A 23,904-nucleotide genomic window follows, 5' to 3' on the forward strand; every position below is an offset into this window, starting at 1 on the left:
ACAGATGCTGTAAGTGAGATTAATGCAGACAGCAACTCACAAGTGTTTCATAAAGTCTAAACAAATTCTTATAATTCTAATACCTATTTTAATATTACATCACCAGACACAACCTCAACAGCCAGACTGGTTCCAGCTACGTAGTTGTCAGTGTTCAGTTGAGACATGGCGCCTTGACATGAGCTGGCACAAGATATGCCAGCATCTCATAGGGGATGGGATGCCATGCTGACAGGGGTGTATGGGAGGAGGAGATACAGGGGATCAGATGCCATGCTGTCAGGCATATGGGAGGAGGACATGCAGGGGATGGGATGCCATGCTGACAGGGGTATATGGGAGGCGTTTATGCAGAGGATGGGATGCCATGAATCATAGAATCATAGAAGTTGGAAGGGACCTTAGGAGATCATCTAGTCCAACCCCCTGTTCAAAGCAGGACCAATCCCCAACTAAATCATCCCAGCCAGGACTTTGTCAAGCCTGATCTTAAAAACTTCTAAGGAAGGAGATTCCACCACCTGCCTAGGTAACGCATTCCAGTGCTTCACCACCCTCCTAGTGAAAAAGTTTTTCCTAATATCCAACCTAAACCTCTCCCACTGCAACTTGAGACCATTACTCCTTGTTCTGTCATCTGCTACCATACTGACAGGGGTATATGGGAGGAGGACATACAGGGGATGGGATGCCATGCTGACAGGGGCATATTGGAGGATGGCAAGTGGCATGTATAGGGCATGGGATGCTGTGCTGATAGGGGCATATGAGGGGAGAGGGATGGAGCGTGTGGGGTGGTGCGTGTCCATTCCTGCTTCACTGGCAGTTTCCATTTCAGGCAAATCTTGGACACAGAGGATGAGCTGCAGGAGATCAAGTCGGACGCAGTGCCGTCCGAGGTGCGGGACTGGCTGGCCTCCACCTTCACCCAGCAGACCCGTGCCAAGGGCCGGCGCTCTGAGGAGAAGCCCAAGTTCCGCAGCATTGTCCATGCTGTTCAGGCCGGCATCTTCGTCGAGAGGTTCGGAGCTGGGGGGCATGGTGGGGGCTGTCTACGGGGAGTTTGCAGGGTGCTATATTGGCATGTAGGGAGAAAGCTCCCTGCCTGGTGGAGGGGGCTGGGAGCCTGGACTCCTCGGTTCTATTCCTGGATCTGGGAGGCCACTGGGATCTGGTGATTTCAGCATGGGGACTGGGAGCCAGGACTCTCTGGGCGGGGAAGAGTGTCTAGTGGTTAGAGTGGGGGAGCAGGAAGTCTGGACTCCTGGGTTCCATACCTGGCTCTGGGAAGGGAGATAGTATAGTCACCGCTCCTCTCTGTGCCTCAGTTTCCCATATTGTGTCCAGGGATGCTCCCCACACTGGGTGTGGGAGTGGAGAATGAGGCTGAACGTCTGCTGAGTGCTCTGAGACTCTGGGGAAGGGTCAAGCAGGATCACACACACCCCTCGCCTCTCATGGCAGGGGATCTGCCTCTTTGGGCTGGCTACCTGCCTTAGCGCCCTCTTCTGGCAAGTGGGGAGCAGGGCCACAGTCTCACCTGCTGCTCCCTTTCCCTGCAGGATGTTCCGCCGGACGTACACAGCCGTGGGACCTAACTACTCCACCTCTGTCATCAACTGCCTGAAGGTAACAGCAGGGAGGGGAGGTGCCTGCTGCTCCCCATGCCCCTGACCCTGCCCGTGAGACGGGCCATGGCTCCCATGGGGGCGGAGGCTGCAGCCAGTGGCAGCCTGGCATCCTCTGTGCTGCTCACCCCTGTTTCCCTGTGGCCATCAGAGCCGAGCATGACTCTGCCCTGTGCTGGCAGAGCCAAAGCTGGCCCCACAAAGGCTGCATTGCTATGCCCATTGCTTGGGAGGGGTCACCCGGCCTAGCCCTGCTGTGTCACACGAGCGCTGTCCCCTCCCAGCACCTGAAAATCCCCATCACCTCTTCCTGTGACATGCCCACCATGGGCCTGCTTGTATCGGCTGGGCAGGGCTGCACCAGGCTGATGGACAGGGCCCCCCACAACCACAGGCACAACCCCCTCCTACCCTTAGCTGGGGTGTCGGTGCCCCTCCCTGTCCTGCTTCCCTAGGTTAGACGCTTTGCCCCTGCACCCATTCGCAGCTCATGCTGCCTGTGCTGGATACAGGGTGTTTCAAAGGCCCCCTGGATGTAACTCTGCCACCTGGAATGGGACCCAGCCTAGCCCTATGCCAGCTCCTCCCAGCCTGGTTCAGGCAGTGCGCCCCCTGCCTGCCACGGCCCTGCGCCAAGCTGCCTGTCCCTCCCCAGCCTTGCTGCACGGAGCGGAGGTGTGACTTCCGCTCTGCCTTCTCCCGCAGACCCTGGACCTGTGGTGCTTCGACGTGTTTGCGCTGAACAGGGTGACGGAGGACCACGCCCTGCGCACCATTGTCTTTGAGCTGCTCACCAGACACAACCTCAACAGCCGCTTCAAGGTCAGCAGCCTGCCACCTTCTCCCCCGTCCCCCACCAGCATCCTGCTCCCCGCCATGTCCCATCACCAGCCCCCTGTCCCCACCAGGCCCCATCACCAGCCCCCCCGCCCCATAAGCCCTATCAGCAGCCCCCAACCCAGTCTCCTGCCCTTTATCATGCCCCATCAGCAGCCTCCTGCCCACTCAGCCCCAGAGGGCTGGAAGATCCAATGGGTAGTAGAACAGGAGCCCATGAGTGATACCAGGATCTCCAACCCTCTACACAGCCCAGATCTGTCCCCAGCACTCAGCTGGAAAGGAGGTTTGGGGGACACAGTGCAGGGGTGTGGCCAGCAGAGCCAGCACCCGAACAGGCCCGGTGTGGTCACAGCAGCCCTGGACCCATTCCTGGGGCTGGGTGCCGGCCTCTGTTTGTCAATGGAAGGGCTGGGTCTTGCAGAGAAGAGATCCCCTGAGTTTTTCTCTAAGCCAGCTGAATGGAGAGGTCACGGCGACCTTCCCGGCTCCGCAGAGGCTTAGGTAGGGTTCATGTGCACGCCTGTGGATATGTGTGAGCGTGTGTATGTGTAGCGCCCTCAGACACTGGGCGGGATTGAACCTGGGACCTCTGGAGCTCAATGCATGAGTCTCTACCGCATGAACTAAAAATCTTGTGGCTCTTAGCCAAGGCGGTAGCAGACTCATCAATCGCTAGCTGGGCTAGGTACCACTAGAGGGGGACAGAGTGCCACTCCCAGCAGGCCTGGGTTACATAGGCACACATATGTGTATCAGTCTGCACGTGTGTGCATGAGTAGGGATGTGCATGCATGTGTGGCGTAGGAGTATGCATGCCTGTGATCTGCATGTGCATGTCTGTGCGTGTGTGTTCCCGGGCATGCATGTCGGGGCGTGTGTGTGCCTGAGTGTGCATGTCAGTGCCCAGGTGTGCATGTCTGTCCAAGCATTGACTGTTTTTCTTCGCTCCCTTGCTGGGTCGGTTATGTTCGCCCATTGACAGTAACTGATGGGGATGAGGTTTGTGTGAACAGCCCTACTTGCTTTTCCCGTTCTCTGCAATGCTCTCCGTTGTCCAGACATGACACAGGCACCCATCTCGCTCACATGCTCAGGGCCACACAGTCGCCAGCTTTGGGGTTGGGAAGGAATTTTCTCCCCAGGTCAGATTGGCAGGAACCTGGTGGTTTTCACCTTCCTCTGTAGCAGGGAGCAGGGATCACCTGCTGGGATCATCTGGGCAGATCCTACCTAATCAACTCCCTGCCAAGGCAGGGGCCTTGGGCATTGGTGGCACCTCGGTCTCTCCTCTTCTCTGCTGGGGCCAAACCTGCTTTGATTAAGCGCAAGTCTTTAGACTTGGTTCCAGGTGTCTGGGTGAAATCCCCTGCCCTGTGCTACCCAGGGGCTGAGACTAGATGATCTAATGATCCCGTCTGTGAAACAATAAAACAAGGTCCCAGCAGAAACACATGTATCTCACACCATGGAACAAACTGCAAGAGCAGGGGGCTCCGTCAGCATCCCGCCTGTGGAGCGTGGGGAGCGGTGTGTGAGCCAGCTCCCCAGGTCAGTGCCCCAGCCCTTCGAGACAGGTTGGGGGCAGCTCCCTGGTCCCCTGCACAAGCTGGCATCGCTGCCTGGGGCAGAGCTGTGGTGCCCACACGCAGGGTGTTTTCCCACCCACATGCTGGTGACTGATGGGGGGATCGGGAGCTCCTGGGCTCTAGCAGGAAGGAGATGCTAATGGGCTCTCTGGGACTGCTCCAGGCAGAGCCACGGAGCAAGGGGAAGGCAGGGGTCTGTGGTTCCCAAGATCACATCCCTTGGCGGCTTTTCAACATGGCTGAAAGGGGCCATCTCAGGCACTGGCCCATCCATGCAAACAGCCGGTGCCCAACTCCTCCGAGAAGGTGACAGCCAACATGTCTGAGCCATGTCCCTGCTGCAGCATGACACGCATCCACCCCAGACACACTGCCTGAGTGCATGCCTCAGTGCATGCTGGGAAAATCCGGGCAGCTACCCGTGGTGCCTCAACAGGGACAGCGCACCCAGGAGACGTGCACGGAACAGCACCATGGAGCAGTGCATGCTGGGACGCCTTGCCACACAGGGACCTGGAGAAGGAGACTGTCCACATCAGTGACCCAGGCTCATTCAGGGGTCCTGGCTGCTCAGTGCCAGGCTGGGTACAGGGAGCTGCCCTGAGGCAAAATGGCTTCTGGCAGGGGTCACGTGCCAAGAGCTGCCACGGTTATTGCCCGAGCATTGATCACGTGGGGCAGAAGATGTACTAAACTCCGAGCCAGCCCTGTCTGGGTGCCTGGGTGGGAGGGGCTGGAATGGGCACAGGGCTGCAATGGGCAAGGGAGTCCGTGGTGCTGCGCTGGGCAGCACAAGTGCCCTGCAGGGCCCGATTTCCAGTGCCCGTCTTTGCTCTTTGCCGTACATCTGCTGGGAGTCGCTGGCACTGCTCCAGATTGTTGTGAGCAGAGTCGAGCCCCAATCCCAGAGACCTTCCCACAGGCACCACAGTCATAGCATATAGGTCAAGGACCCTGGCGTAGCAGATTGGTGCTTCCCTTCTGCAGCCACGGTGGGTGCGGTGGCCCGAGGAGGCTGGAAGCTCTGACAGTGTGTTGGTCTAGATCATTGTTGATTTCCCAAATGGTAGCACCAAGGAGCCCAATCCAGGGTCAGAGCCCATTGTGCCGGGTGCTGCACTGACTGCTCCTGGCTGGAGAGCAGAGGTGTCGGACTGGCTGTGATGGGGCGAGGGGGAGCAGAAGCAGAGGCTGTCTCCACGTGCCAATCTCTGGAGCAGACTCCCCTTTGCCCCTGAGGGAATGGACTCAGGTGTGATGCTCCTCTCCCCACTCACAGCAGGGTCGGGACTAGACATACAGCACATCCACCCCCTGTCTCCTCTCTGCCCTCTGCGTATGGCAGAGCTCTGGCAACAGGGCTGGCAGCGTGGTGTTCCCTGGACCATGCAGTTCTCGGGCAGCTGCAATACCGTAGAACAGGCAGGGCAGGGCTGCCCCCTGCTTGTGGGCTTCAGCCTCAGCCTGGCCCCATGGAGCCCCTCAATGGCTGGGGGAGTCCTGGGGCCCATTCACTCCCTGGCCTCTTTGCAGGTACTGCTCAAAGACACATGTGGCTTTACCCATGGGAGCAGCAGCAGTTACTCCAGTGAGTAAGTCCCTGCAGGATGAGGCCTGAGCCCGTCTGACATCAGCAAATAGAATAAGATCCCCCAAAACCACAGTGGGAGAGCAGGCCACTGCCCTGGGGGGAGCTCGGAGGTCTGTGGCCTAGTGGCACAAGCACGGGTCTGGGAGCCAGGAGTGCTTGAGTCCTTTTCCCACCTGGGCAGCCTTTGGCAAGTCACTTGGCTGTTTCCGTGCCTCAATTTCTCCATCAATCCTTCCTGGCTGCCCCTAGGGTTATTACGTGGTGATATTTCTGGCTCCAGTACAGGCTGGCAGCCCTCTCTGGCAGGCAGATACCCCCGCAGCGCACAAGGGGCGCCCAGCTTGCATGCTGCTGGCTCAGGGCTCTGGTGCTGCAGCCTGACCACCATCTCCTTGCTCCGCAGATCCCCACTGTGTTTTTAATGACCTTACTGGACGCACTGGAGGCTGGCTATGGGAAATACAAGAACCCCTACCACAACCAGATCCATGCGGCTGACGTGACCCAGACTGTGCACTGCTTCCTGCTGCGCACTGGCATGGTGGTATGTGGGCGCTGTGCCAGCTCGCTGTGTCCAGGGCCCCTCACCTGGGTTCATGCTGAGGGGTCACGGTCTGGTCTCTCCACTGGCTGGTGGCTAATGGGGGGAGGTGGGACGATCAGGGCATGCTACTACTTCCTCCCTGGTGCCCACGGGTGGAGGGCAGGGGATCTCCCACAGCACTCAGCAGCAGCTGCTCCAAGCTCCTAGTTGCACAAGACAGGGAGGGGGAAGCTCCGTCCTGGCTCTTTCCCAAGTTTGTGGGGATCCAGAGTTTGGTTCAGCCAGTTTTAGAGTCAGGGCCCAGGCTGGGAGTGGGTCAGATCCAGCACCACTTCCCCAGATTTTGGGGGTACTGGGATCTGCGTCTTGGTCCAAACCCATGTAAGAGCTGCCTGGTTCCCCTGGTTCCAGTGCAAGGGGCTGCATTGTTACCAAGGAGCACAGCGCACCCTAGCGGCCTCTCCACCATCACAGAAACAGCCAGGTGGAGAAACCAGCCCAGCATCAGGAGGGTGAATGGACCTGAGTGCCCTCCTTCTCCCAGCTCCCTGGGCAGGCCCTGGCTGCTTCCTCCTGCCCAGCCATCACCTGCACCTGGCACCTATGTCTGCCCTGCTGCCAGCATAGCCTGGGCAGCAGCCCCTGAGAAGGAGTCAGGAACAGGCTGGAGGGACTGTTAATATAGTGGGGACTCTTAATATAGTGGGGTCACTATATTAAGGTACCTGCTGCCAACCTTCCCCCCACCCCTCCAGGTTATGTAGGAGCAGTGATTCCTGCACCTCTGCCCAGGGACAGGCCAGGGTGCTGAGCTGGGCAGGGCCCCGCGTGGGCACTAACAGCGTCTTTGCCCCCCAGCACTGTCTGACGGAGATTGAGGTCCTGGCCATCATCTTTGCAGCTGCCATCCACGACTATGAGCACACGGGCACCACCAATAGCTTCCACATTCAGACCAAGTGAGTGCCCAGGTGGCAGCGCATGGCACGGCCCCTCCAGCCCGGGATCCTATGGTGTAGGAGGGTGCTCTGGGCTGGAACCGCAGGGTTCGGAGGGCGTGAGGGGGATCAGGGCAGGGGCAGGAGGCTGGGATATGGGAAGGGGTGCAGGCTTCGACTGGGGGTGCGGGCTCTGGGGTGGTGCTGGGGATGAAGACTTTGGGTGCAGGAGGGTGCTCTGGGCTGGGACCCAGGGGTTCGGAGGGCAGGAGGGGGATCAGGGCTGGGGCAGGGGGTTGGGGCATGGGGAGAGGCTCAGGGGTGCAGGCTCTGGGCGGCGCTTACCTCAAGTGGCATGGCCAGGCAGCTCTGCTGCACACTGCCCCATCCGCAGGCACCGCCCCTGCAGCTCTCATTGGCTGCGGTTCACAGCCAATGGGAGCTGCAGGGGCGGCGCTTGGTGCAGGGATAGCATGCAGAGTGGAGGCCCCTGGCTTCCCCTACACATAGGAGCCGGAGAGGGGGCCATGCTGCTGCTTCCAGCAGCTGCGTGGAGCGGCCCCCGACCCTGCTCCCCAGCTGGAGCGCTGGCAAGTCCCAGATCCCGCTCCCCAGCGGGAACTCAAGGGCCAGATTAAAATGGCTGGCGGGCCATAGTTTGCCCATCCCTGCTCCAGCCTGAGCTCTGTGGAGGATTGGGCCCGCTTCGGCCTGTGCTCTGGGGAAGGATTCAGCCCGCTCTGGTCTGCACTCTGGGGGATTCCGCCCCATTTCGGCCTGTGCTCCTAGGGGAGGATTGGGCTCGCTTCAGCCTGCGCTCTGGGGGGATTGGGCCTGCTCCGGTCTGCGCTCTGTGAAGGATCGGGCCTGGTCTGCACTCCATGAAGAATTGGGCCCGTTCCAGCATGAGCTCTGGGGCAGAATCAGGCCCAATCTTGTCTACGCTGTGCTGGTTCACTCATCTCTCAGTGATGTGGTTGTGATAGCAGCTGGCTGCCTGCCCGGGGTGGCCTCTCCCCAGCCCCAAATCTTAGCCATGGCTCCTCTGGTCCCAGGTCTGACTGCGCCATCCTGTACAACGACCGCTCGGTGCTGGAGAACCACCACATCAGCGCCGTCTTCCGCATGATGCAGGAGGACGAGATGAACATCTTCATTAATCTGGCCAAGGATGAGTTTGTGTAAGGCCCTGCCTTCCTGTCCCTCTGCAGGACCCCCAGAGCCCGTGTCCCTTTCATTTCTGCGAGCCACGGGGTTGCAAATAAGTGGCTAATCATGCTGCTCATCTGGCCAGCAGGGAGCACATTGCAGGTGTCTGCCTATGATCATATGTATCCGCTCAGCGCAGAGAACACTGGGCAGCAGATACAGACATAGGCCCCCCCGTCCCAAATTGAAACGGAGGCAGAGAGGGGACCTTCCTCCCCTCCGTGTTTATGATTTATCAGTTGAGTTACTGTGTCACTTCGGGGCCCTCGTCCTGGAGCAGGACCCCGTGTGCTGGCACTGTACAGACACAGCACAAAAAGCCTAGTTAGTGAGTTGCTGATGGGATTTTTAGCACGGAGCGACAGTAAAGCACCCCATCATGGTGGAAGCGGTTAATGATGGGGGTACGTCTCTCTGAGATTCATGCACAGAGGGTGGTGCTGAGGTCCTGGTGGGGAATAGGGCAGGGAGCTCATTCAGCCTGAGGCTCTGCTAACTCTATTTCCGAGCCTTCTGTGTGTGGGGGACCCCTTAATGGGGAGCGCTGGGGGCAGCTGCCAGCTCAGGTTCATTGTGTTGTGCTGACAGAGCAGCCACAAAGGGGCCAGTTCATAAAATGCAATGGGTGGGGCGTGTGCAACGGGCTGAGTGGCTGGCTGTACAGGAGTGATCACATGTCTGTTTCTCCACATGGGGCAGGGAGCTGCGGTCCCTGGTGATTGAGATGGTCCTGGCCACGGACATGTCCTGTCACTTCCAGCAGGTCAAGTCCATGAAAACCTCCCTCCAGCAGCTGGAGAGGTGAGTGAAGGTGTGGGGGTGGAGGTAGGGTTGGAGGTGTCTTTCCAGGCCGCTGAAGGAAAGTGTTGCTTCAAGGGGAAGCAAGAGGTGGTGTTGGCGGGGGGCGGGGGGCAGATGCTTTGTGCACGTAGGAAGTTTATGAGCATGGGTGGCTTTGTGTGCAGCTGAGGTGGGTGACAGAAATGTGTGTGTCACACGTGGATTTTGGGAGTGGGATGTGTGCTGGGCAGGGGGGTGTGCATTGTGTGTGTGTGTGTGTGCGCACGCTGTGCAGGTCTGTGTGCGTATGTGTACGCACACATATGTCCACACACGCCGGCATGTCCACAGATGTGTGTCTGCATGCATGTGCCTGTGCGTGTACATGTGTCTGCATGCATCATGTTGACAAATTGGAGAGTGTTCAGGGAAGAGCCACAAGGACAATTCAATGGCTGGAGAAACTGCCTGCTGGGGCGAGACTGAAGAAGCTCCATCTATTTAGCTTATCAAACAGCAGGGTAAGAGCTGACTTGATCCTGGCCTGTAAATCCCTACACAGGAGCAGATTTCTGAGAGCAAAGAGCTCTTTAATCTCGCACTCAAAGGCAGAGCACGATCCAATGGCTGGAAGCAGAAGCTCAAAAAATTCAGGCTAGAAATAAGGTGCAAAAGGTTAAGTGAGGAGAATTAACCCTTGGAACAACTGGCCCCGGGGTGCAGTGGATTCTCAGTCATGTGGGGTCACTCTGTCCTGCGGCTGGAGCTGTCATTCCCAGCTTGGGTGTACGGACACTCGGTAGCTTTGATGGAGGTAACATGCTACAAAGAGCACTGTGTCCGCAGTGGCACGGGTGGTGGTGCAGGCTAAAATCCCATGTGAAATCCTGGGTGTGTATTCAGGCAGTGTATTCTCGCTGCCTTGATGCCATGGCCACACTGCCGTGTTCAGCGCACTAGCTCCATCAGAGCTGGGAATTACGGCTCCCGCTGCAGCCTAGATGGACCCTTGGAGTCTGGCTCTAAAAGCTTCGCTCTGGCTCGGCTGGAGGCTGGAATCCCTGGCTCTGGCCGGGGAGATGCAGACGGACAGAGCAGGTGATGGTAATAGCCTGCACACTGTTGAGCTGAATTGCGTCTGTGCATGGCGGTGGGTGTGTGTGAACGTGCCTGTGTGCAGGTGTGCACACAACTCTGTGCCAAGGTGTGCTGGGCTGTGTCTGGGCGCCAGGGGTGAAGAGAGGTGGGGCCAGACCGTGCTTGGGTGGAGGCCGGGTAGAGAGCAGAGCCCCTCCCTCACTACGCCTTTTGCGCCTCCCTCTGCAGGATCGATAAATCGAAAGCGCTGTCGCTGCTGTTGCATGCAGCCGACATCAGCCACCCCACCAAGCAATGGAGCGTCCACAGCCGCTGGACCAAGGCTCTGATGGAGGAGTTCTTCAGACAGGTACCGTGGGGAGGCTCAGCCGGTCCCCAAGGCCTGCAGCTCTTCCCAGCTCCCTTTAAAACCAGATGAGCCCATGGGGTTCCAGGCCTTGGTCAGAAGCAGCTCAGGGGACCCAGGAATTTGCAGTCTCAGGAACCTGTCCTAGGAGGGGAGAGATCCCCAGTGATTTCAGTGTCACCCGCTGCCAGGGAGAGTCCATACCCAGGCTACCGGTGGAGAGTGGGATCAGGCTTCCCCCGAACCGGCTCCTCTTGGCCAGGGGAGGACGATTCCCTTACGCAGCCTAACAGCCCGAGGGCCCCAGGTAAGGCACTGAAGCTCAGTCATCCCTGCTGTGACCCCCCTTGGTCTCCCCCAAGTGTGGGCCTGCCCCCGTGTTGCCCTGTTGGTGGCACGATCTTCCCTGTGACTCTGCAGTACCAACCAGCCTTTCTGAGCCATTGCTGAGCTGGGTATTGCTGGCTGGGGCAGTGATTCCGAACCCAGCCCCCCTGACAGCAGAGAGCCAAGCCCAGAGCCTCTTCCAGCCAAGGAGCTTGTGGGCTGCACAAAATAATGGAGTTCCCCGACAGCAAGGGCGGAGCACAGAGAGAGGAAGGAACATGGCTCAAAGTCAGTAGCAGAGCTGAGAACGGAACCCCGGAGTCCTGACTCCCTCCGCACCCCCACTCGATCCCACTAGACCCCACTCCTCTCACAAAGCTGGAAAGAGAACCCCAGAATCCTGCCTCCCTGCCTCCCCCGCTCTAACCTCTAGACTCCATCCTAGAGCTGGGGAAGAGAACCACGGAGTCCTGACTCTCCCACTGCTGTTAGACACAACTTTGCTTGCCACCAATCAAGGAAACAGCACAAACCCCATTTTACAGATGAGGAAACTGAGGCCTGGTGAGGCGAAGGGGCTTGCCCCGGGTCACATGGTGGGGCTGGATATGGAAACCAGCAGATCATGGCCCCAAGCCCAGCGCCCAGTGAGCTTGCTCATGCTGCCTCTGGGTCTGGGGTGGGTGATATGAGACATTGGCTAGTTGGAATGGATTTTAGGAATGGGACCCAGCCATCATGAGGAACATTCCACTGTGACAGCTCAGCCATCCAATTAACTGCAAAGGAGCCACTGAACCATCCCAAGTGCCTCCACAGAAGCCTTTGACAGAGAGTGGTGTTCCTTCCCTGCTCTGTGCACGGGGCGTGACAGCCATGTGCTGACTGTGATAGCATGAGGCCATGGGGCGCGATAGCTGTGTGGTGACTGCGATGCCGTGGGGCCTCGGGGTGTGACAGCGGCGTGGTGACTGCGATGCCACGTGGCCTCGGGGCACGACAGCGGCGTGGTGACTGCGATGCCACGTGGCTTCTGGGCGCAATAGCGGCGTGGAGACTGTGATGCCGCGTGGCCTTGGGAGACGACAGCACCGTGGGGACTGCGATGCCGTGGTGCCTCAGGGCGCGACAGCGGTGTGGGGACTGCGATGCCGCGTGGCCTCAGGGTGCGACAGTGGTGTGGAGACTGCGATGCCGCATGGCCTCAGGGCGCGACAGCGGCGTGGAGACTGCGATGCCGCATGGCCTTGGAGTGCGACAGCGGCGTGGAGACTGCGATGCCGCGTGGCCTCGGGGTGCGACAGCAGCGTGGGGACTGTGATGCCGCGTGGCCTCGGGAGACGACAGCAGCGTGGGGACTGCAATGCCGTGGGGCCTCGGGGCGCGACAGCAGCGTGGGGACTGCGATGCCGCGTGGCCTCGGGAGACGACAGAGGCGTGGGGACTGCGATGCCATGGGGCCTCGGGGTGCGACAGCGGTGTGGGGACTGCGATGCCGTGGGGCCTCGGGGCGCGACAGCGGCGTGGGGACTGCGATGCCGTGGGGCCTCGGGGCGCGACAGCGGCGTGGAGACTGCGATGCCGTGGGGCCTCGGGTGTGACAGCGGCGTGGGGACTGCGATGCCGTGGGGCCTCGGGTGCGAGAGCGGCGTGGGGACTGCGATGCCGCGTGGCCTCGGGAGACGACAGCGGCGTGGGGACTGCGATGCCGCGTACCCTCGGGGTGCGACAGCGGCGTGGGGACTGCGATACCACGTGGCCTCGGGGTGCGACAGCGGCGTGGAGACTGCGATGCCGCGTGGCCTTGGGGCGCGACAGCAGCATGGTGACTGTGATGCCGCGGGGCCTCGGGGCGCGACAGCAGCGTGGGGACTGTGATGCCGCAAGGCTTCGGGGCGTGACAGCAGCGTGGGGCCTGGTGAGGCGAAGGGGCTTGCCCCGGGTCACATGGTGGGGCTGGATATGGAAACCAGCAGATCATGGCCCCAAGCCCAGCGCCCAGTGAGCTTGCTCATGCTGCCTCTGGGTCTGGGGTGGGTGATACGAGACATTGGCTAGTTGGAATGGATTTTAGGAATGGGACCTAGCCATCATGAGGAACATTCCACTGTGACAGCTCAGCCATCCAATTGACTGCCAAGGAGCCACTGAACCGTCCCAAGTGCCTCCACAGAAGCCTTTGACAGAGAGTGGTGTTCCTTCCCTGCTCTGTGCACGGGGCGTGACAGCCATGTGCTGACTGTGATAGCATGAGGCCATGGGGCGCGATAGCTGTGTGGTGACTGCGATGCCGTGGGGCCTCGGGGTGTGACAGCGGCGTGGTGACTGCGATGCCACGTGGCCTCGGGGCACGACAGCGGCGTGGTGACTGCGATGCCACGTGGCTTCTGGGCGCAATAGCGGCGTGGAGACTGTGATGCCGCGTGGCCTTGGGAGACGACAGCACCGTGGGGACTGCGATGCCGTGGTGACTCAGGGTGCGACAGCGGTGTGGGGACTGCGATGCCGCGTGGCCTCAGGGTGCGACAGCGGCGTGGAGACTGCGATGCCGCATGGCCTCGGGGTGCGACAGCAGCGTGGAGACTGCGATGCCGCGTGGCCTCGGGAGACGACAGCAGCGTGGGGACTGCGATGCCGTGGGGCCTCGGGGCGCGACAGCAGCGTGGGGACTGCGATGCCACGTGGCCTCGGGAGACGACAGAGTCGTGGGGACTGCAATGCCATGGGGCCTCGGGGTGCGACAGCGGTGTGGGGACTGTGATGCCGCGGGGCCTCGGGGCGTGACAGCAGCGTGGGGCCTGGTGAGGCGAAGGGGCTTGCCCCGGGTCACATGGTGGGGCTGGATATGGAAACCAGCAGATCATGGCCCCAAGCCCAGCGCCCAGTGAGCTTGCTCATGCTGCCTCTGGGTCTGGGGTGGGTGATATGAGACATTGGCTAGTTGGAATGGATTTTAGGAATGGGACCCAGCCATCATGAGGAACATTCCACTGTGACAGCTCAGCCATCCAATTAACTGCCAAGGAGCCACTGAACCGTCCCAAGTGCCTCCACAGAAGCCTTTGACAGAGAGTGGTGTTCCTTCCCTGCTCTGTGCACGGGGCGTGACAGCCATGTGCTGACTGTGATAGCATGAGGCCATGGGGCGCGATAGCTGTGTGGTGACTGCGATGCCGTGGGGCCTCGGGGTGTGACAGCGGCGTGGTGACTGCGATGCCACGTGGCCTCGGGGCACGACAGCGGCGTGGTGACTGCGATGCCACGTGGCTTCTGGGCGCAATAGTGGCGTGGAGACTGTGATGCCGCGTGGCCTTGGGAGACGACAGCACCGTGGGGACTGCGATGCCGTGGTGCCTCAGGGCGCGACAGCGGTGTGGGGACTGCGATGCCGCGTGGCCTCAGGGTGCGACAGTGGCGTGGAGACTGCGATGCCGCATGGCCTCAGGGCGCGACAGCGGCGTGGAGACTGCGATGCCGTGTGGCCTCAGGAGACGACAGCAGCGTGGGGACTGCAATGCCGTGGGGCCTCGGGGCGCGACAGCAGCGTGGGGACTGCGATGCCGTGGGGCCTCGGGGCGCGACAGTGGCGTGGGGACTGCGATGCCGCTTGGCCTCGGGGCACGACAGTGGCTTGGGGACTGCGATGCCGCGTGGCCTCAGGAGACGACAGCAGCGTGGGGACTGCAATGCCGTGGGGCCTCAGGGCGCGACAGCAGCGTGGGGACTGCGATGCCGTGGGGCCTCGGGACGCGACAGTGGCGTGGGGACTGCGATGCCGCTTGGCCTCGGGGCACGACAGTGGCGTGGGGACTGCTCTGCCGCGTGGCCTCGGGAGATGACAGCGGCGTGGGGACTGCGATGCCATGGGGCCTCGGGGTGCGACAGCGGTGTGGGGACTGTGATGCCGCGTGGCCTCGGGAGACGACAGCGGCGTGGGGACTGCGATGCCATGGGGCCTCGGGGCGTGACAGCGGCGTGTGACTGCGATGCCGCGTGGCCTCGGGGCGCGACAGCAGCGTGGGGACTGCGATGCCGTGGGGCCTCGGGGCGTGACAGCGGCGTGGGGACTGCGATGCCGCGTGGCCTCGGGGCGCGACAGCGGCGTGGGGACTGTGATGCCGCGGGGCCTCGGGTGCGACAGCGGCGTGGGGACTGCGATGCCGCGTGGCCTCGGGTGCGACAGCGGCGTGGGGACTGCGATGCCGTTTTGCCTCGGGTGCGAGAGCGGCGTGGGGACTGCGATGCCGCGTGGCCTCGGGAGACGACAGCGGCGTGGGGACTGCGATGCCGCGTGGCCTCGGGGCGCGACAGCAGCGTGGGGACTGTGATGCCACGGGGCCTCGGGGCGCGACAGCGGCGTGGGGACTGCGATGCCGCGTGGCCTCAGGAGACGACAGAGTTGTGGGGACTGCGATGCCGTGGGGCCTCGGGGCGCGACAGCGGCGTGGTGACTGCGATGCCGCGGGGTCTCGGGTTGCGACAGCAGTGTGGGGACTGCGATGCCATGCGGCCATGGGATGTCACTACAGACTCATCCCCACTGGAGTGTGAAAACAGGCATTTGCAGCTACAAACGCTCACTGTGTGAACCAAACTCACTCCCAGAGGCACAGACAGACAATCGTGTGCAGATCGAGTAGGTTCGGCTTCACACCTGCTGTCCTGCCCCCGGGGCCGGGCTGCTCAGTGGCAGATAGATTGAGCCTCATGCCCAGGGACAGTTTGAATCCTGTGTTTTGGACCAGCTGAGTATGTAACCCAGGTGTCCTGGCTTGTATTTCCCAGGCTCACAGCAGTAGCTGAGTCCACTGAATCCCTCTCCTGTGCCCAGGCTGCTCTTGCGTCACCCTGGGGCTGGGTGCCCCAGGCGTTTGGCAGGGATAATGGTGCTCTTTGTCTTGTTTCCCGCAGGGGGACAAGGAGGCTGAGCTGGGCCTGCCCTTCTCTCCGCTCTGTGATCGCAAGTCCACACTGGTGGCCCAGTCCCAGATCGGTGAGTCGCTCCCTCCCCCCACCACACACCTGCCCTGATATATTTGGTGACTTGCCTTGCCGTTGGGCCAGGCCATGCCCTCATATCTGTGCATGCAGCCCTGCTGGCTCAGGGGTCCGTGGCACAGTTGGGTTCCAGGTGCATCGCATTCTAATGCCACCTCCCTCTGCCTCCGCAGGTTTCATCGACTTCATCGTGGAGCCCACTTTCTCGGTGCTGACGGACGTGGCAGAGAAGTTTGTCCTCCCGCTGATGGAAGAAGGCTCCAAGTCTAAGTCCTCCTCCAGCCAGCAGAGCAGGTGAGCACTAGCATCGGGGACACACAGCAGCTAGAAAGCTCAGGGGAGTGTTACTAGCACTGATGCCCTTGTAGTTTTTCAGCGTGCTCAGGATTGCAGGGTCGTATCACTATCCCTACATTCCAGGTGGGGAAATTGAGGCATGACACAGGGAAGGGACACAGAGCAAGCATATAGGAGATTTGGGTTTGGAACCCAGGAGTCCTGGTTCCCAGGCTGCACACTCAGTACATAGGCCCAGTCCAGATCTCTTGTGCCAAGGGAAGTGGGGGTGCTGTGTTCACCTCTGACTGCAGAGATCCTCAGGGCAGGGCAGGGCAGGGCAAGCTGCATGTCCTGGTCGAAGTCTGGTCAGTGGGGACTGCCTAGGCAAGTCACTGATTCCTTCCCAGCCAGTACCACAGAGTTCTGGGGTGTCACTGGCTGGCCGGCTCCAGGCCTCCTGGCGCAGGGGAGCTGTTGGTGCCTTGTGTTGCCTCAGTCCCCCCTCCAGGAGGTGGTTACACTGTTGGGGGCCTGGGGCCTGGATCTCCTGGGCAGAACCCAGAGCCCTAGGGCCAGGTTGTCCCAGCAGATCTCATTGTTCTGGGGGGAGGGGAATTCTTCATTGTGCTCAAGGATGGGGAATGGGGGAGGGGAGGATCCCAATTGTTCTCAGTGGGGGTGGAGGGACAAAGTAGAGCTGGCAAGAAAACAAGGATTTCATGGTGTGAAAACTGTCCAGGTTTTGGCATTTGGTTTAGTTCCACATTGGGACAGAACTAAGACCTTTAGACCTTTTTGACAAAAACCCAGAGAGAAAGCGAGAGAGACGCACCCCAAAGTACCCAGCGGGCCAGGTGCTCACCGGGGCTGGGGACAGCGGCGTATTATCGCCTAGGCCGACAAGGCCTAAGCCTCGGGCAGCAAATTTGAAGGGGCAGCAAATTTATAATAGCAGCCAGAGGCGCCAAGTTCCCCCGGCGCCGGTGGGTGCTCGTGCCCCCCTGCCCCTGCCCCAACTCCACCCCTTCCCAACCCCTTCCCCAAAGTCCCCCCGCCAACTCTGCCCCTCCCTGCCCCTATTGGTCCCCTTCTCCAAATCCCAGCCCCACCTCCTCCCCTGAGAGTGCGGCGTTCCCCCCTCTTCCTCCCAGCTTCGCGAAGCTGTTTCATGCACAAGCACTGGCAGGGAGCAGGGAGAAGCAGAACCCAGCGGTGTGCCCAGGGGAGGAGGCAGAGCAGAGGTGAGCTGGGGCCGGGCGCAGGGCGGAGAGCTGCTGGTGGGGGCTCTGCACCTGCCAATTTTTCTCCGTGGGTGCTTGGGTGCTCCAGCCCCGGAGCACCCACGGAATCGGTGTCTATGGATGCCGCGATTCTACCAATCACAGCACTTATTGAAAACACCAACGAGGGTGTGAATTTGTAAAAAAACTAAAAACAAGTTCTTATGGGGGCGGCAATTATTTCAGGGCCTAGGGGTGCCAAAATCATTAATCTGCCACTGGCTGGGGAGACACAGGGTCCAGGTCCAGCTTAGCCCAATTCAGAGCATGGATGTGAGCCTGGGCCTTCCACAGCCCAGGGATCAGGAAAACCTCTGCCGGTGTCTCCATTCTGGCTGTGGGACGGTCGTTCAGCCTCGAGGAATTTATCTTAATTAAGTGTTTCGGAAATGTTCGAAGGGGATGTCTGCCGGGCTGGGCCAGCTCCTCACTGGGGTCAGTGCCGTGGACTAGATGGGCCTGTGTCCTCTGACCCTGCCCTCAGGGGCACTCCCTGTCCAGAAATAGAATTAGACTGAAACACTAGTAAAGTGAGGCAGCCCCCGATGCTGTCCAGAGGGGCCAGACCCCCCTGTAGGCTGGTGCTGCTGTATGAGCCCCTGGGCCTCAAGAGCCAGCACAGCACAGAAGAATGCCCGTGAGACTGGACAGCAGGATGCCTGGGTTCTGGTCCCATCTCTGCCACTGGTTCATGATGCGGCTGCAGGTAAATCGTGCCTCGCAATCCCTCGGTTTCTCCATGTGTAAAATGCTGACACTACTAGGAAGGGTGAATGAGCCTGGTTCTCCTCTTGCTCCATAGTTTAAGGCCAGAATAGACCATCAGCTCATTGGACGTGGCCTCCTCTCCAGCACAGGCCATTGATTATCACCCAGCCACCCCTATGTTGGGCCCAATGACTTTATTCAGACCAATGTATTCAGGCCTCAGAGAGCTACGCTGTTGTGGGCCACAGGCAGAGAAGAGGAGAGGAGAGACCGGGTGCCACCAATAGCCAAGGCCCCTGCCAGGGCAGGGAATTGATTAGGTAGGCTCTGCCCAGATGATCCCAGCAAGCGATCCTTGCTGCAAGCTGCAGAGGAAGGTGAACCCCTGCCCCCAAGGTCCCTGCCAATCTGACCTGGGGGGAAATTCCTTCCTGTCCCCAAATCTGGCCACAAGCATGACCCTGAGCATGTGAGCAAGATCCACCAGCCGACATCTGGACAGAGGAGTCGCAGCTCCAGGACCAGCTCAGGGCAATGGGCCACTTATCTCAGTGGAACTTCATTGACCACAGCGATGTTCCTCCAGTGAGGTTACCCACGTCCAGCCCCATGTGTGCTGACGAGCCCTAGTATCCCCATGAGCCATGTACGTTCCCCTGGGCATCCTTCCCCACCACCCAGAGATTCCCTTGGATGCAGTCCGACATGGCCATGAAAGGAAAGATGCTGGAAGCTTTGGGACCTGCCTGAACATCCAGCTCTGGCAGTACCGTCAGCTGATCCTTATGCAAATGAGATGCTAATCTCACTGCTCTAGATGAGATGACTTTGAAGAGTCTCCTAAGAAAAGACCCCCCTTCCCCCCCACTTCAGAGCACCAGGAATATGTAAAACAACCATCGTGGAGACTTCCCCAGACTGCCAGCAAAGTGCTGGTTCAGCCTGAGTTTGGGCTGCAGCTCCAGCCCAGTCTGCCCCTGCCATGTTGTAAAGGCAGGTTCCCAGTTGTGCTGCCTGCCTGAGTCCCTGCTGGGCCCTGGAGCAGTTACAGGCGATGGTTTTTCTCTATGGGAACAAAGGGGAATTTCAAGGTGTCGCTTCCAAAGGCCTTTTTCGCTGCAAGGCTCTGGGGAGGTGGGTAGCAGGGCCAGGCGTGGCCTTGGGCAAAGTCAAGCTCTGCGTAAACGGCTCCTTTTTGTAGCTGGGAGTCATGGCCCAACTTCAGAGCTTCACAGCAGCTCTGTGTGCACATGCCAGCTTCTCTGCAGTGTGAGAGCCAAAGGCCAGTGACCCAGCTGGGACCCCACCGATGGCTCCAGGCTGCAGTGCCTGAGCCTCACCATTAGCGAATGTTCAGCGTTAGCACCATTTCACCAGGGGAGACTGAGGGTCAGACCGAGCCAATGAGCCCAAGGGCAGAAGGCCTGAGCCAGAGTCGTTCCATTGACTTGAATGCATTTCGGATCAGGCCCCAAACAAGTAAGTCCTAGAAATGGGGATAGAACCCAGGAGTCCTGTCTCAGCTACCCCTGCTCTAACTCACTAGAGCCCACTCCACACCTAGAGCGGGGGAGAGAACCCAGGAGTCCTTAGCCACAAGACTTAGCAAGTGACCAAAGACAGTGGGGTTTGTCGTGCTGGTGGCAGGTGCCCCTCTAGACACGGGGTGCCTGTGAACACCAACACCATGAAGGGATAATTGAGCCTGGACAAATTTTGCATGACTTTCACATGGTTGTGTTTGCCAGTGCAGGCCCCACAGCCACGTGCAAATGCCACACCCCTGGGATGTTGCTGGGAAAGGTTTGCCCGGCTACGGTTCCCAGCTGTCTCGTGTGTGATCTGTGCTCGCCCCCTGCTGGCCTTGTGCATAACACCATCAGCAGAGGATGGAACAGGTCTGAGGGGAGTAAGTGGGGAGTCCCGAAGGAGGATGGAGCAGTGGGTCCAGCAGAACTCAGCACTGCCCCTTCCCTGGGGTCAGCACCAGCAGAGCCTCCCTATTGGCAGCTGTTCTTGTCCTCAGGCCGGCAGCATTACTGCTCCCCCTGCTCCTGCCACTGGATGGCAATCTCACTTCCCAGCCTCATTAGCAGGCGCTCTGAGGAGGCAGTGGGGGGTCTCAGTGCAAGGGACTGGGAGCTGCGAGGCCGGGGTCAGGGGGTCTCATCTCAGCTGCCCCTGTCTGTGAAGGAGCAGGTGCATCCAGGGTTATTTGTTACTCCAGCGGGGGGATGATGTGCTGAGCTGTTGGGTGCAGGCAGCTCCCATGGCCGTAGGCTGGAGTGGAGGAGATTAAGCCCGCAGTGTCCTCACCTCAGCCCAGCCCCAGCCCCTCTGTCCCGACTGTTGGGGCTCCCTGCCGTGCATCCCAGCCTTGGTGTGGTTCCCACACTACATTGGCACTGCCCCCTCTGGCTTCCCTGCAGCTCCCAATGGAGGCAGCCTTCCCTGGACGAGCATTCAGAGCTGGGTGACATCAACACCGACATCACCAGCTTCCGCTCCACCTGGACCAAGTACATCCAGGAGAACAAGCAGAAGTGGAAGGAGCGAGCGGCCAGCGGTACGTACTGGGCATGCAGGGCTGCGAGGGATGGGGGGTTCCCCAGGACCTGGGGCCCTTTGAGGAGAATCCCTCCCCCCCACATCTGAGAAATTCTCAGGCTGATCTCACTGTGCCCCCGCACCCTCTGGACTGAGTCAGGCCCAGCCTGGGAGCAGCACATCGCTCCTCACCGGTCCCGGCCAGGGGCAGTAGTGGCACGGGAGGAAGGGCCTGGCTCTGTGAACCTCGCTCCTGCACCAGCACCTGCACCTGCACCTGGTCACCTGAGCAGGGCTTGTGGCTGTGGCAGCATGGCCCACAGGGCTGAGGGTTGCAGGTGCTCCTGGGAGCAGGCAGATGGGGGCCAGCAGAAGCTGTTCATCTAATTCCAAAACCAAACCAACACAGGGAAGTGGAGTGAGATGGAGAAAGGCCAGACACTCCAGCCCATGAAGGCTGCACGTTAGCCGAATGGCAACCCCCTGGTGGCAGGGTCTGCGGCCCTGCATGAGACAAGTTGGCAGGTCTCAGCTCAGTCCACATGCCTACCTATTTCAGGTGGCACGAAGCAACCCCCTCATGGCACCCCACAGCGAGGCCATGGAGCCAATGGTCCACATTCACTAGCTCCATCCTGAGTGGGGTCCCTGCCGCCCTGTCTCATGAGCAAGCCCCAGTGCCCCACATGCCCTGTCTCTCCAGGGATCACTAACCAGACATCCATAGATGAGCTGTCACCATGCGAGGAGGAGCCACATGCACCCGAAAACCAGCACAATCAGAATGGCGATGTGGAATAGCACAGTCTACGAGGGAGTGAGGTGAGCACCGGTCACCACGAACCCGGAGTCAGTGTGGCCTGGCGCTGCCCCCTGGCACTGGTCACCATGAACCCATAGTCAGTGTGGCCTGGCGCTGTCCCCTGGCACCAGTCACCACGAACCCGGAGTCAGTGCAGCCTGGCGCTGCCCCCTGGCACCGGTCACCATGAACCCATAGTCAGTGTGACCCTGGCGCTGTCACCCTGGCACAGGTCACTTCGAACCCATAGTCAGTGTGGTCTGGCGCTGTCCCCTGGCACCGGTCACTTCGAACCCATAGTCAGTGTGGCCTGGCACTGTCCCCTGGCACCGGTCACCACGATCCCGGAGTCAGTGCGGCCTGGCGCTGTCCCCTGGCACCGGTCACCATGAACCCATAGTCAGTGCGGCCTGGCGCTGTCCCCTGGCACCGGTCACCACGAATCCGGAGTCAGTGCGGCCTGGCGCTGCCCCCTGGCACCGGTCACCATGAACCCATAGTCAGTGTGACCCTGGCGCTGTCACCCTGGCACAGGTCACTTCGAACCCATAGTCAGTGTGGCCTGGCGCTGTCCCCTGGCACTGGTCACCATGAACCCATAGTCAGTGTGGCCTGGCACTGCCCCCTGGCACCGGTCACCATGAACCCATAGTCAGTGTGACCCTGGCGCTGTCACCCTGGCACAGGTCACTTCGAACCCATAGTCAGTGTGGTCTGGCGCTGTCCCCTGGCACCGGTCACTTCGAACCCATAGTCAGTGTGGCCTGGCGCTGTCCCCTGGCACCGGTCACCACGATCCCGGAGTCAGTGCAGCCTGGCGCTGTCCCCTGGCACCGGTCACCACGAACCCGGAGTCAGTGCGGCCTGGCGCTGTCCCCTGGCACCGGTCACCACGAACCCGGAGTCAGTGCGGTCTGGCGCTGCCCCCTGGCACCAGTCACCATGAACCCATAGTCAGTGTGACCCTGGCGCTGTCACCCTGGCACAGGTCACTTCGAACCCATAGTCAGTGTGGCCTGGCGCTGTCCCCTGGCACCGGTCACCATGAACCCATAGTCAGTGTGGCCTGGCACTGCCCCCTGGCACCGGTCACCATGAACCCATAGTCAGTGTGGCCTGGCGCTGTCACCCTGCACCGGTCACCATGAACCCGGAGTCAGTGCGGCCTGGCGCTGTCACCCTGCACCGGTCACCATGAACCCGGAGTCAGTGCGTCTTGGCGCTGCCCCCTGGCACTGGTCACCATGAACCCATAGTCAGTGTGGCCTGGCGCTGTCCCCTGGCACCGGTCACCATGAACCCGGAGTCAGTGCGGCCTGGTGCTGCCCCCTGGCACCGGTCACCACGAACCCGGAGTCAGTGCAGCCTGGCGCTGCCCCCTGGCACCGGTCACCATGAACCCATAGTCAGTGTGACCCTGGCGCTGTCACCCTGGCACAGGTCACTTCGAACCCATAGTCAGTGTGGCCTGGCGCTGTCCTCTGGCACTGGTCACCATGAACCCATAGTCGGTGTGGCCTGGCACTGCCCCCTGGCACCGGTCACCATGAACCCATAGTCAGTGCAGCCTGGCGCTGTCCCCTGGCACCGGTCACCACGATCCCGGAGTCAGTGCAGCCTGGCGCTGTCCCCTGGCACCGGTCACCACGAACCTGGAGTCAGTGCGGCCTGGCACTGTCCCCTGGCACCCGTCACCACGAACCCGGAGTCAGTGCGGCCTGGTGCTGTCCCCTGGCACCGGTCACCACAAACCCGGAGTCAGTGCAGCCTGGCGCTGCCCCCTGGCACTGGTCACCATGAACCCATAGTCAATGTGGCCTGGCGCTGTCCCCTGGCACCGGTCACCATGAACCCATAGTCGGTGTGGCCTGGCACTGCCCCCTGGCACCGGTCACCATGAACCCATAGTCAGTGTGGCCTGGCGCAGTCACCACGAACCCGGAGTCAGTGCGGCCTGGCGCAGTCCCCTGGCACCGGTCACCACGATCCCGGAGTCAGTGCGGCCTGGTGCTGCCCCCTGGCACTGGTCACCATGAACCCATAGTCAGTGTGGCCTGGCGCAGTCACCACGAACCCGGAGTCAGTGCGGCCTGGCGCTGTTCCCTGGCACCAGTCACCACGAACCCGGAGTCAGTGAGGTCTGGAGCTGTCCCCTGGCACCGGTCACCACCATCCTGGAGTCAGTGCGGCCTGGCGCTGCCCCCTGGCACTGGTCACCATGAACCCATAGTCAGTGCGGCCTGGTGCTGCCCCCTGGCACTGGTCACCATGAGCCCATAGTCAGTGTGGCCTAGTGCTGTCACCCTGCACCAGTCACCACAAACCCGGAGTCAGTGCGGCCTGGCGCTGCCCCCTGGCACTGGTCACCACAAACCCGGAGTCAGTGCGGCCTGGCGCTGTCCC

At 60.7% G+C, this 23,904-nt stretch overlaps 1 protein-coding gene across 2 annotated transcripts in view; it reads left to right on the top strand.

The window, feature by feature from the left end:
- Positions 1-23,904, top strand: part of PDE1B (phosphodiesterase 1B) — a 64,319-nt gene that overhangs the window by 33,149 nt on the left and 7,266 nt on the right. For both annotated transcript variants that reach the window (XM_075121842.1, XM_075121841.1), the window contains exons 3-14: positions 839-1,021; positions 1,563-1,629; positions 2,334-2,450; positions 6,049-6,189; positions 7,048-7,148; positions 8,183-8,308; positions 9,036-9,137; positions 10,443-10,563; positions 15,799-15,880; positions 16,059-16,179; positions 20,582-20,718; positions 21,403-21,521. In XM_075121842.1, the coding sequence (XP_074977943.1) occupies positions 839-1,021; positions 1,563-1,629; positions 2,334-2,450; positions 6,049-6,189; positions 7,048-7,148; positions 8,183-8,308; positions 9,036-9,137; positions 10,443-10,563; positions 15,799-15,880; positions 16,059-16,179; positions 20,582-20,718; positions 21,403-21,500 (1,396 nt within the window). In that variant the 3' untranslated portion in view covers positions 21,501-21,521. The remainder of the gene's footprint in view (positions 1-838; positions 1,022-1,562; positions 1,630-2,333; positions 2,451-6,048; positions 6,190-7,047; positions 7,149-8,182; positions 8,309-9,035; positions 9,138-10,442; positions 10,564-15,798; positions 15,881-16,058; positions 16,180-20,581; positions 20,719-21,402; positions 21,522-23,904) is intronic.

Source organism: Caretta caretta, chromosome 20 (genome assembly GCF_965140235.1).
Source record: "Caretta caretta isolate rCarCar2 chromosome 20, rCarCar1.hap1, whole genome shotgun sequence".
NCBI classification, from domain to species: domain Eukaryota; kingdom Metazoa; phylum Chordata; order Testudines; family Cheloniidae; genus Caretta; species Caretta caretta.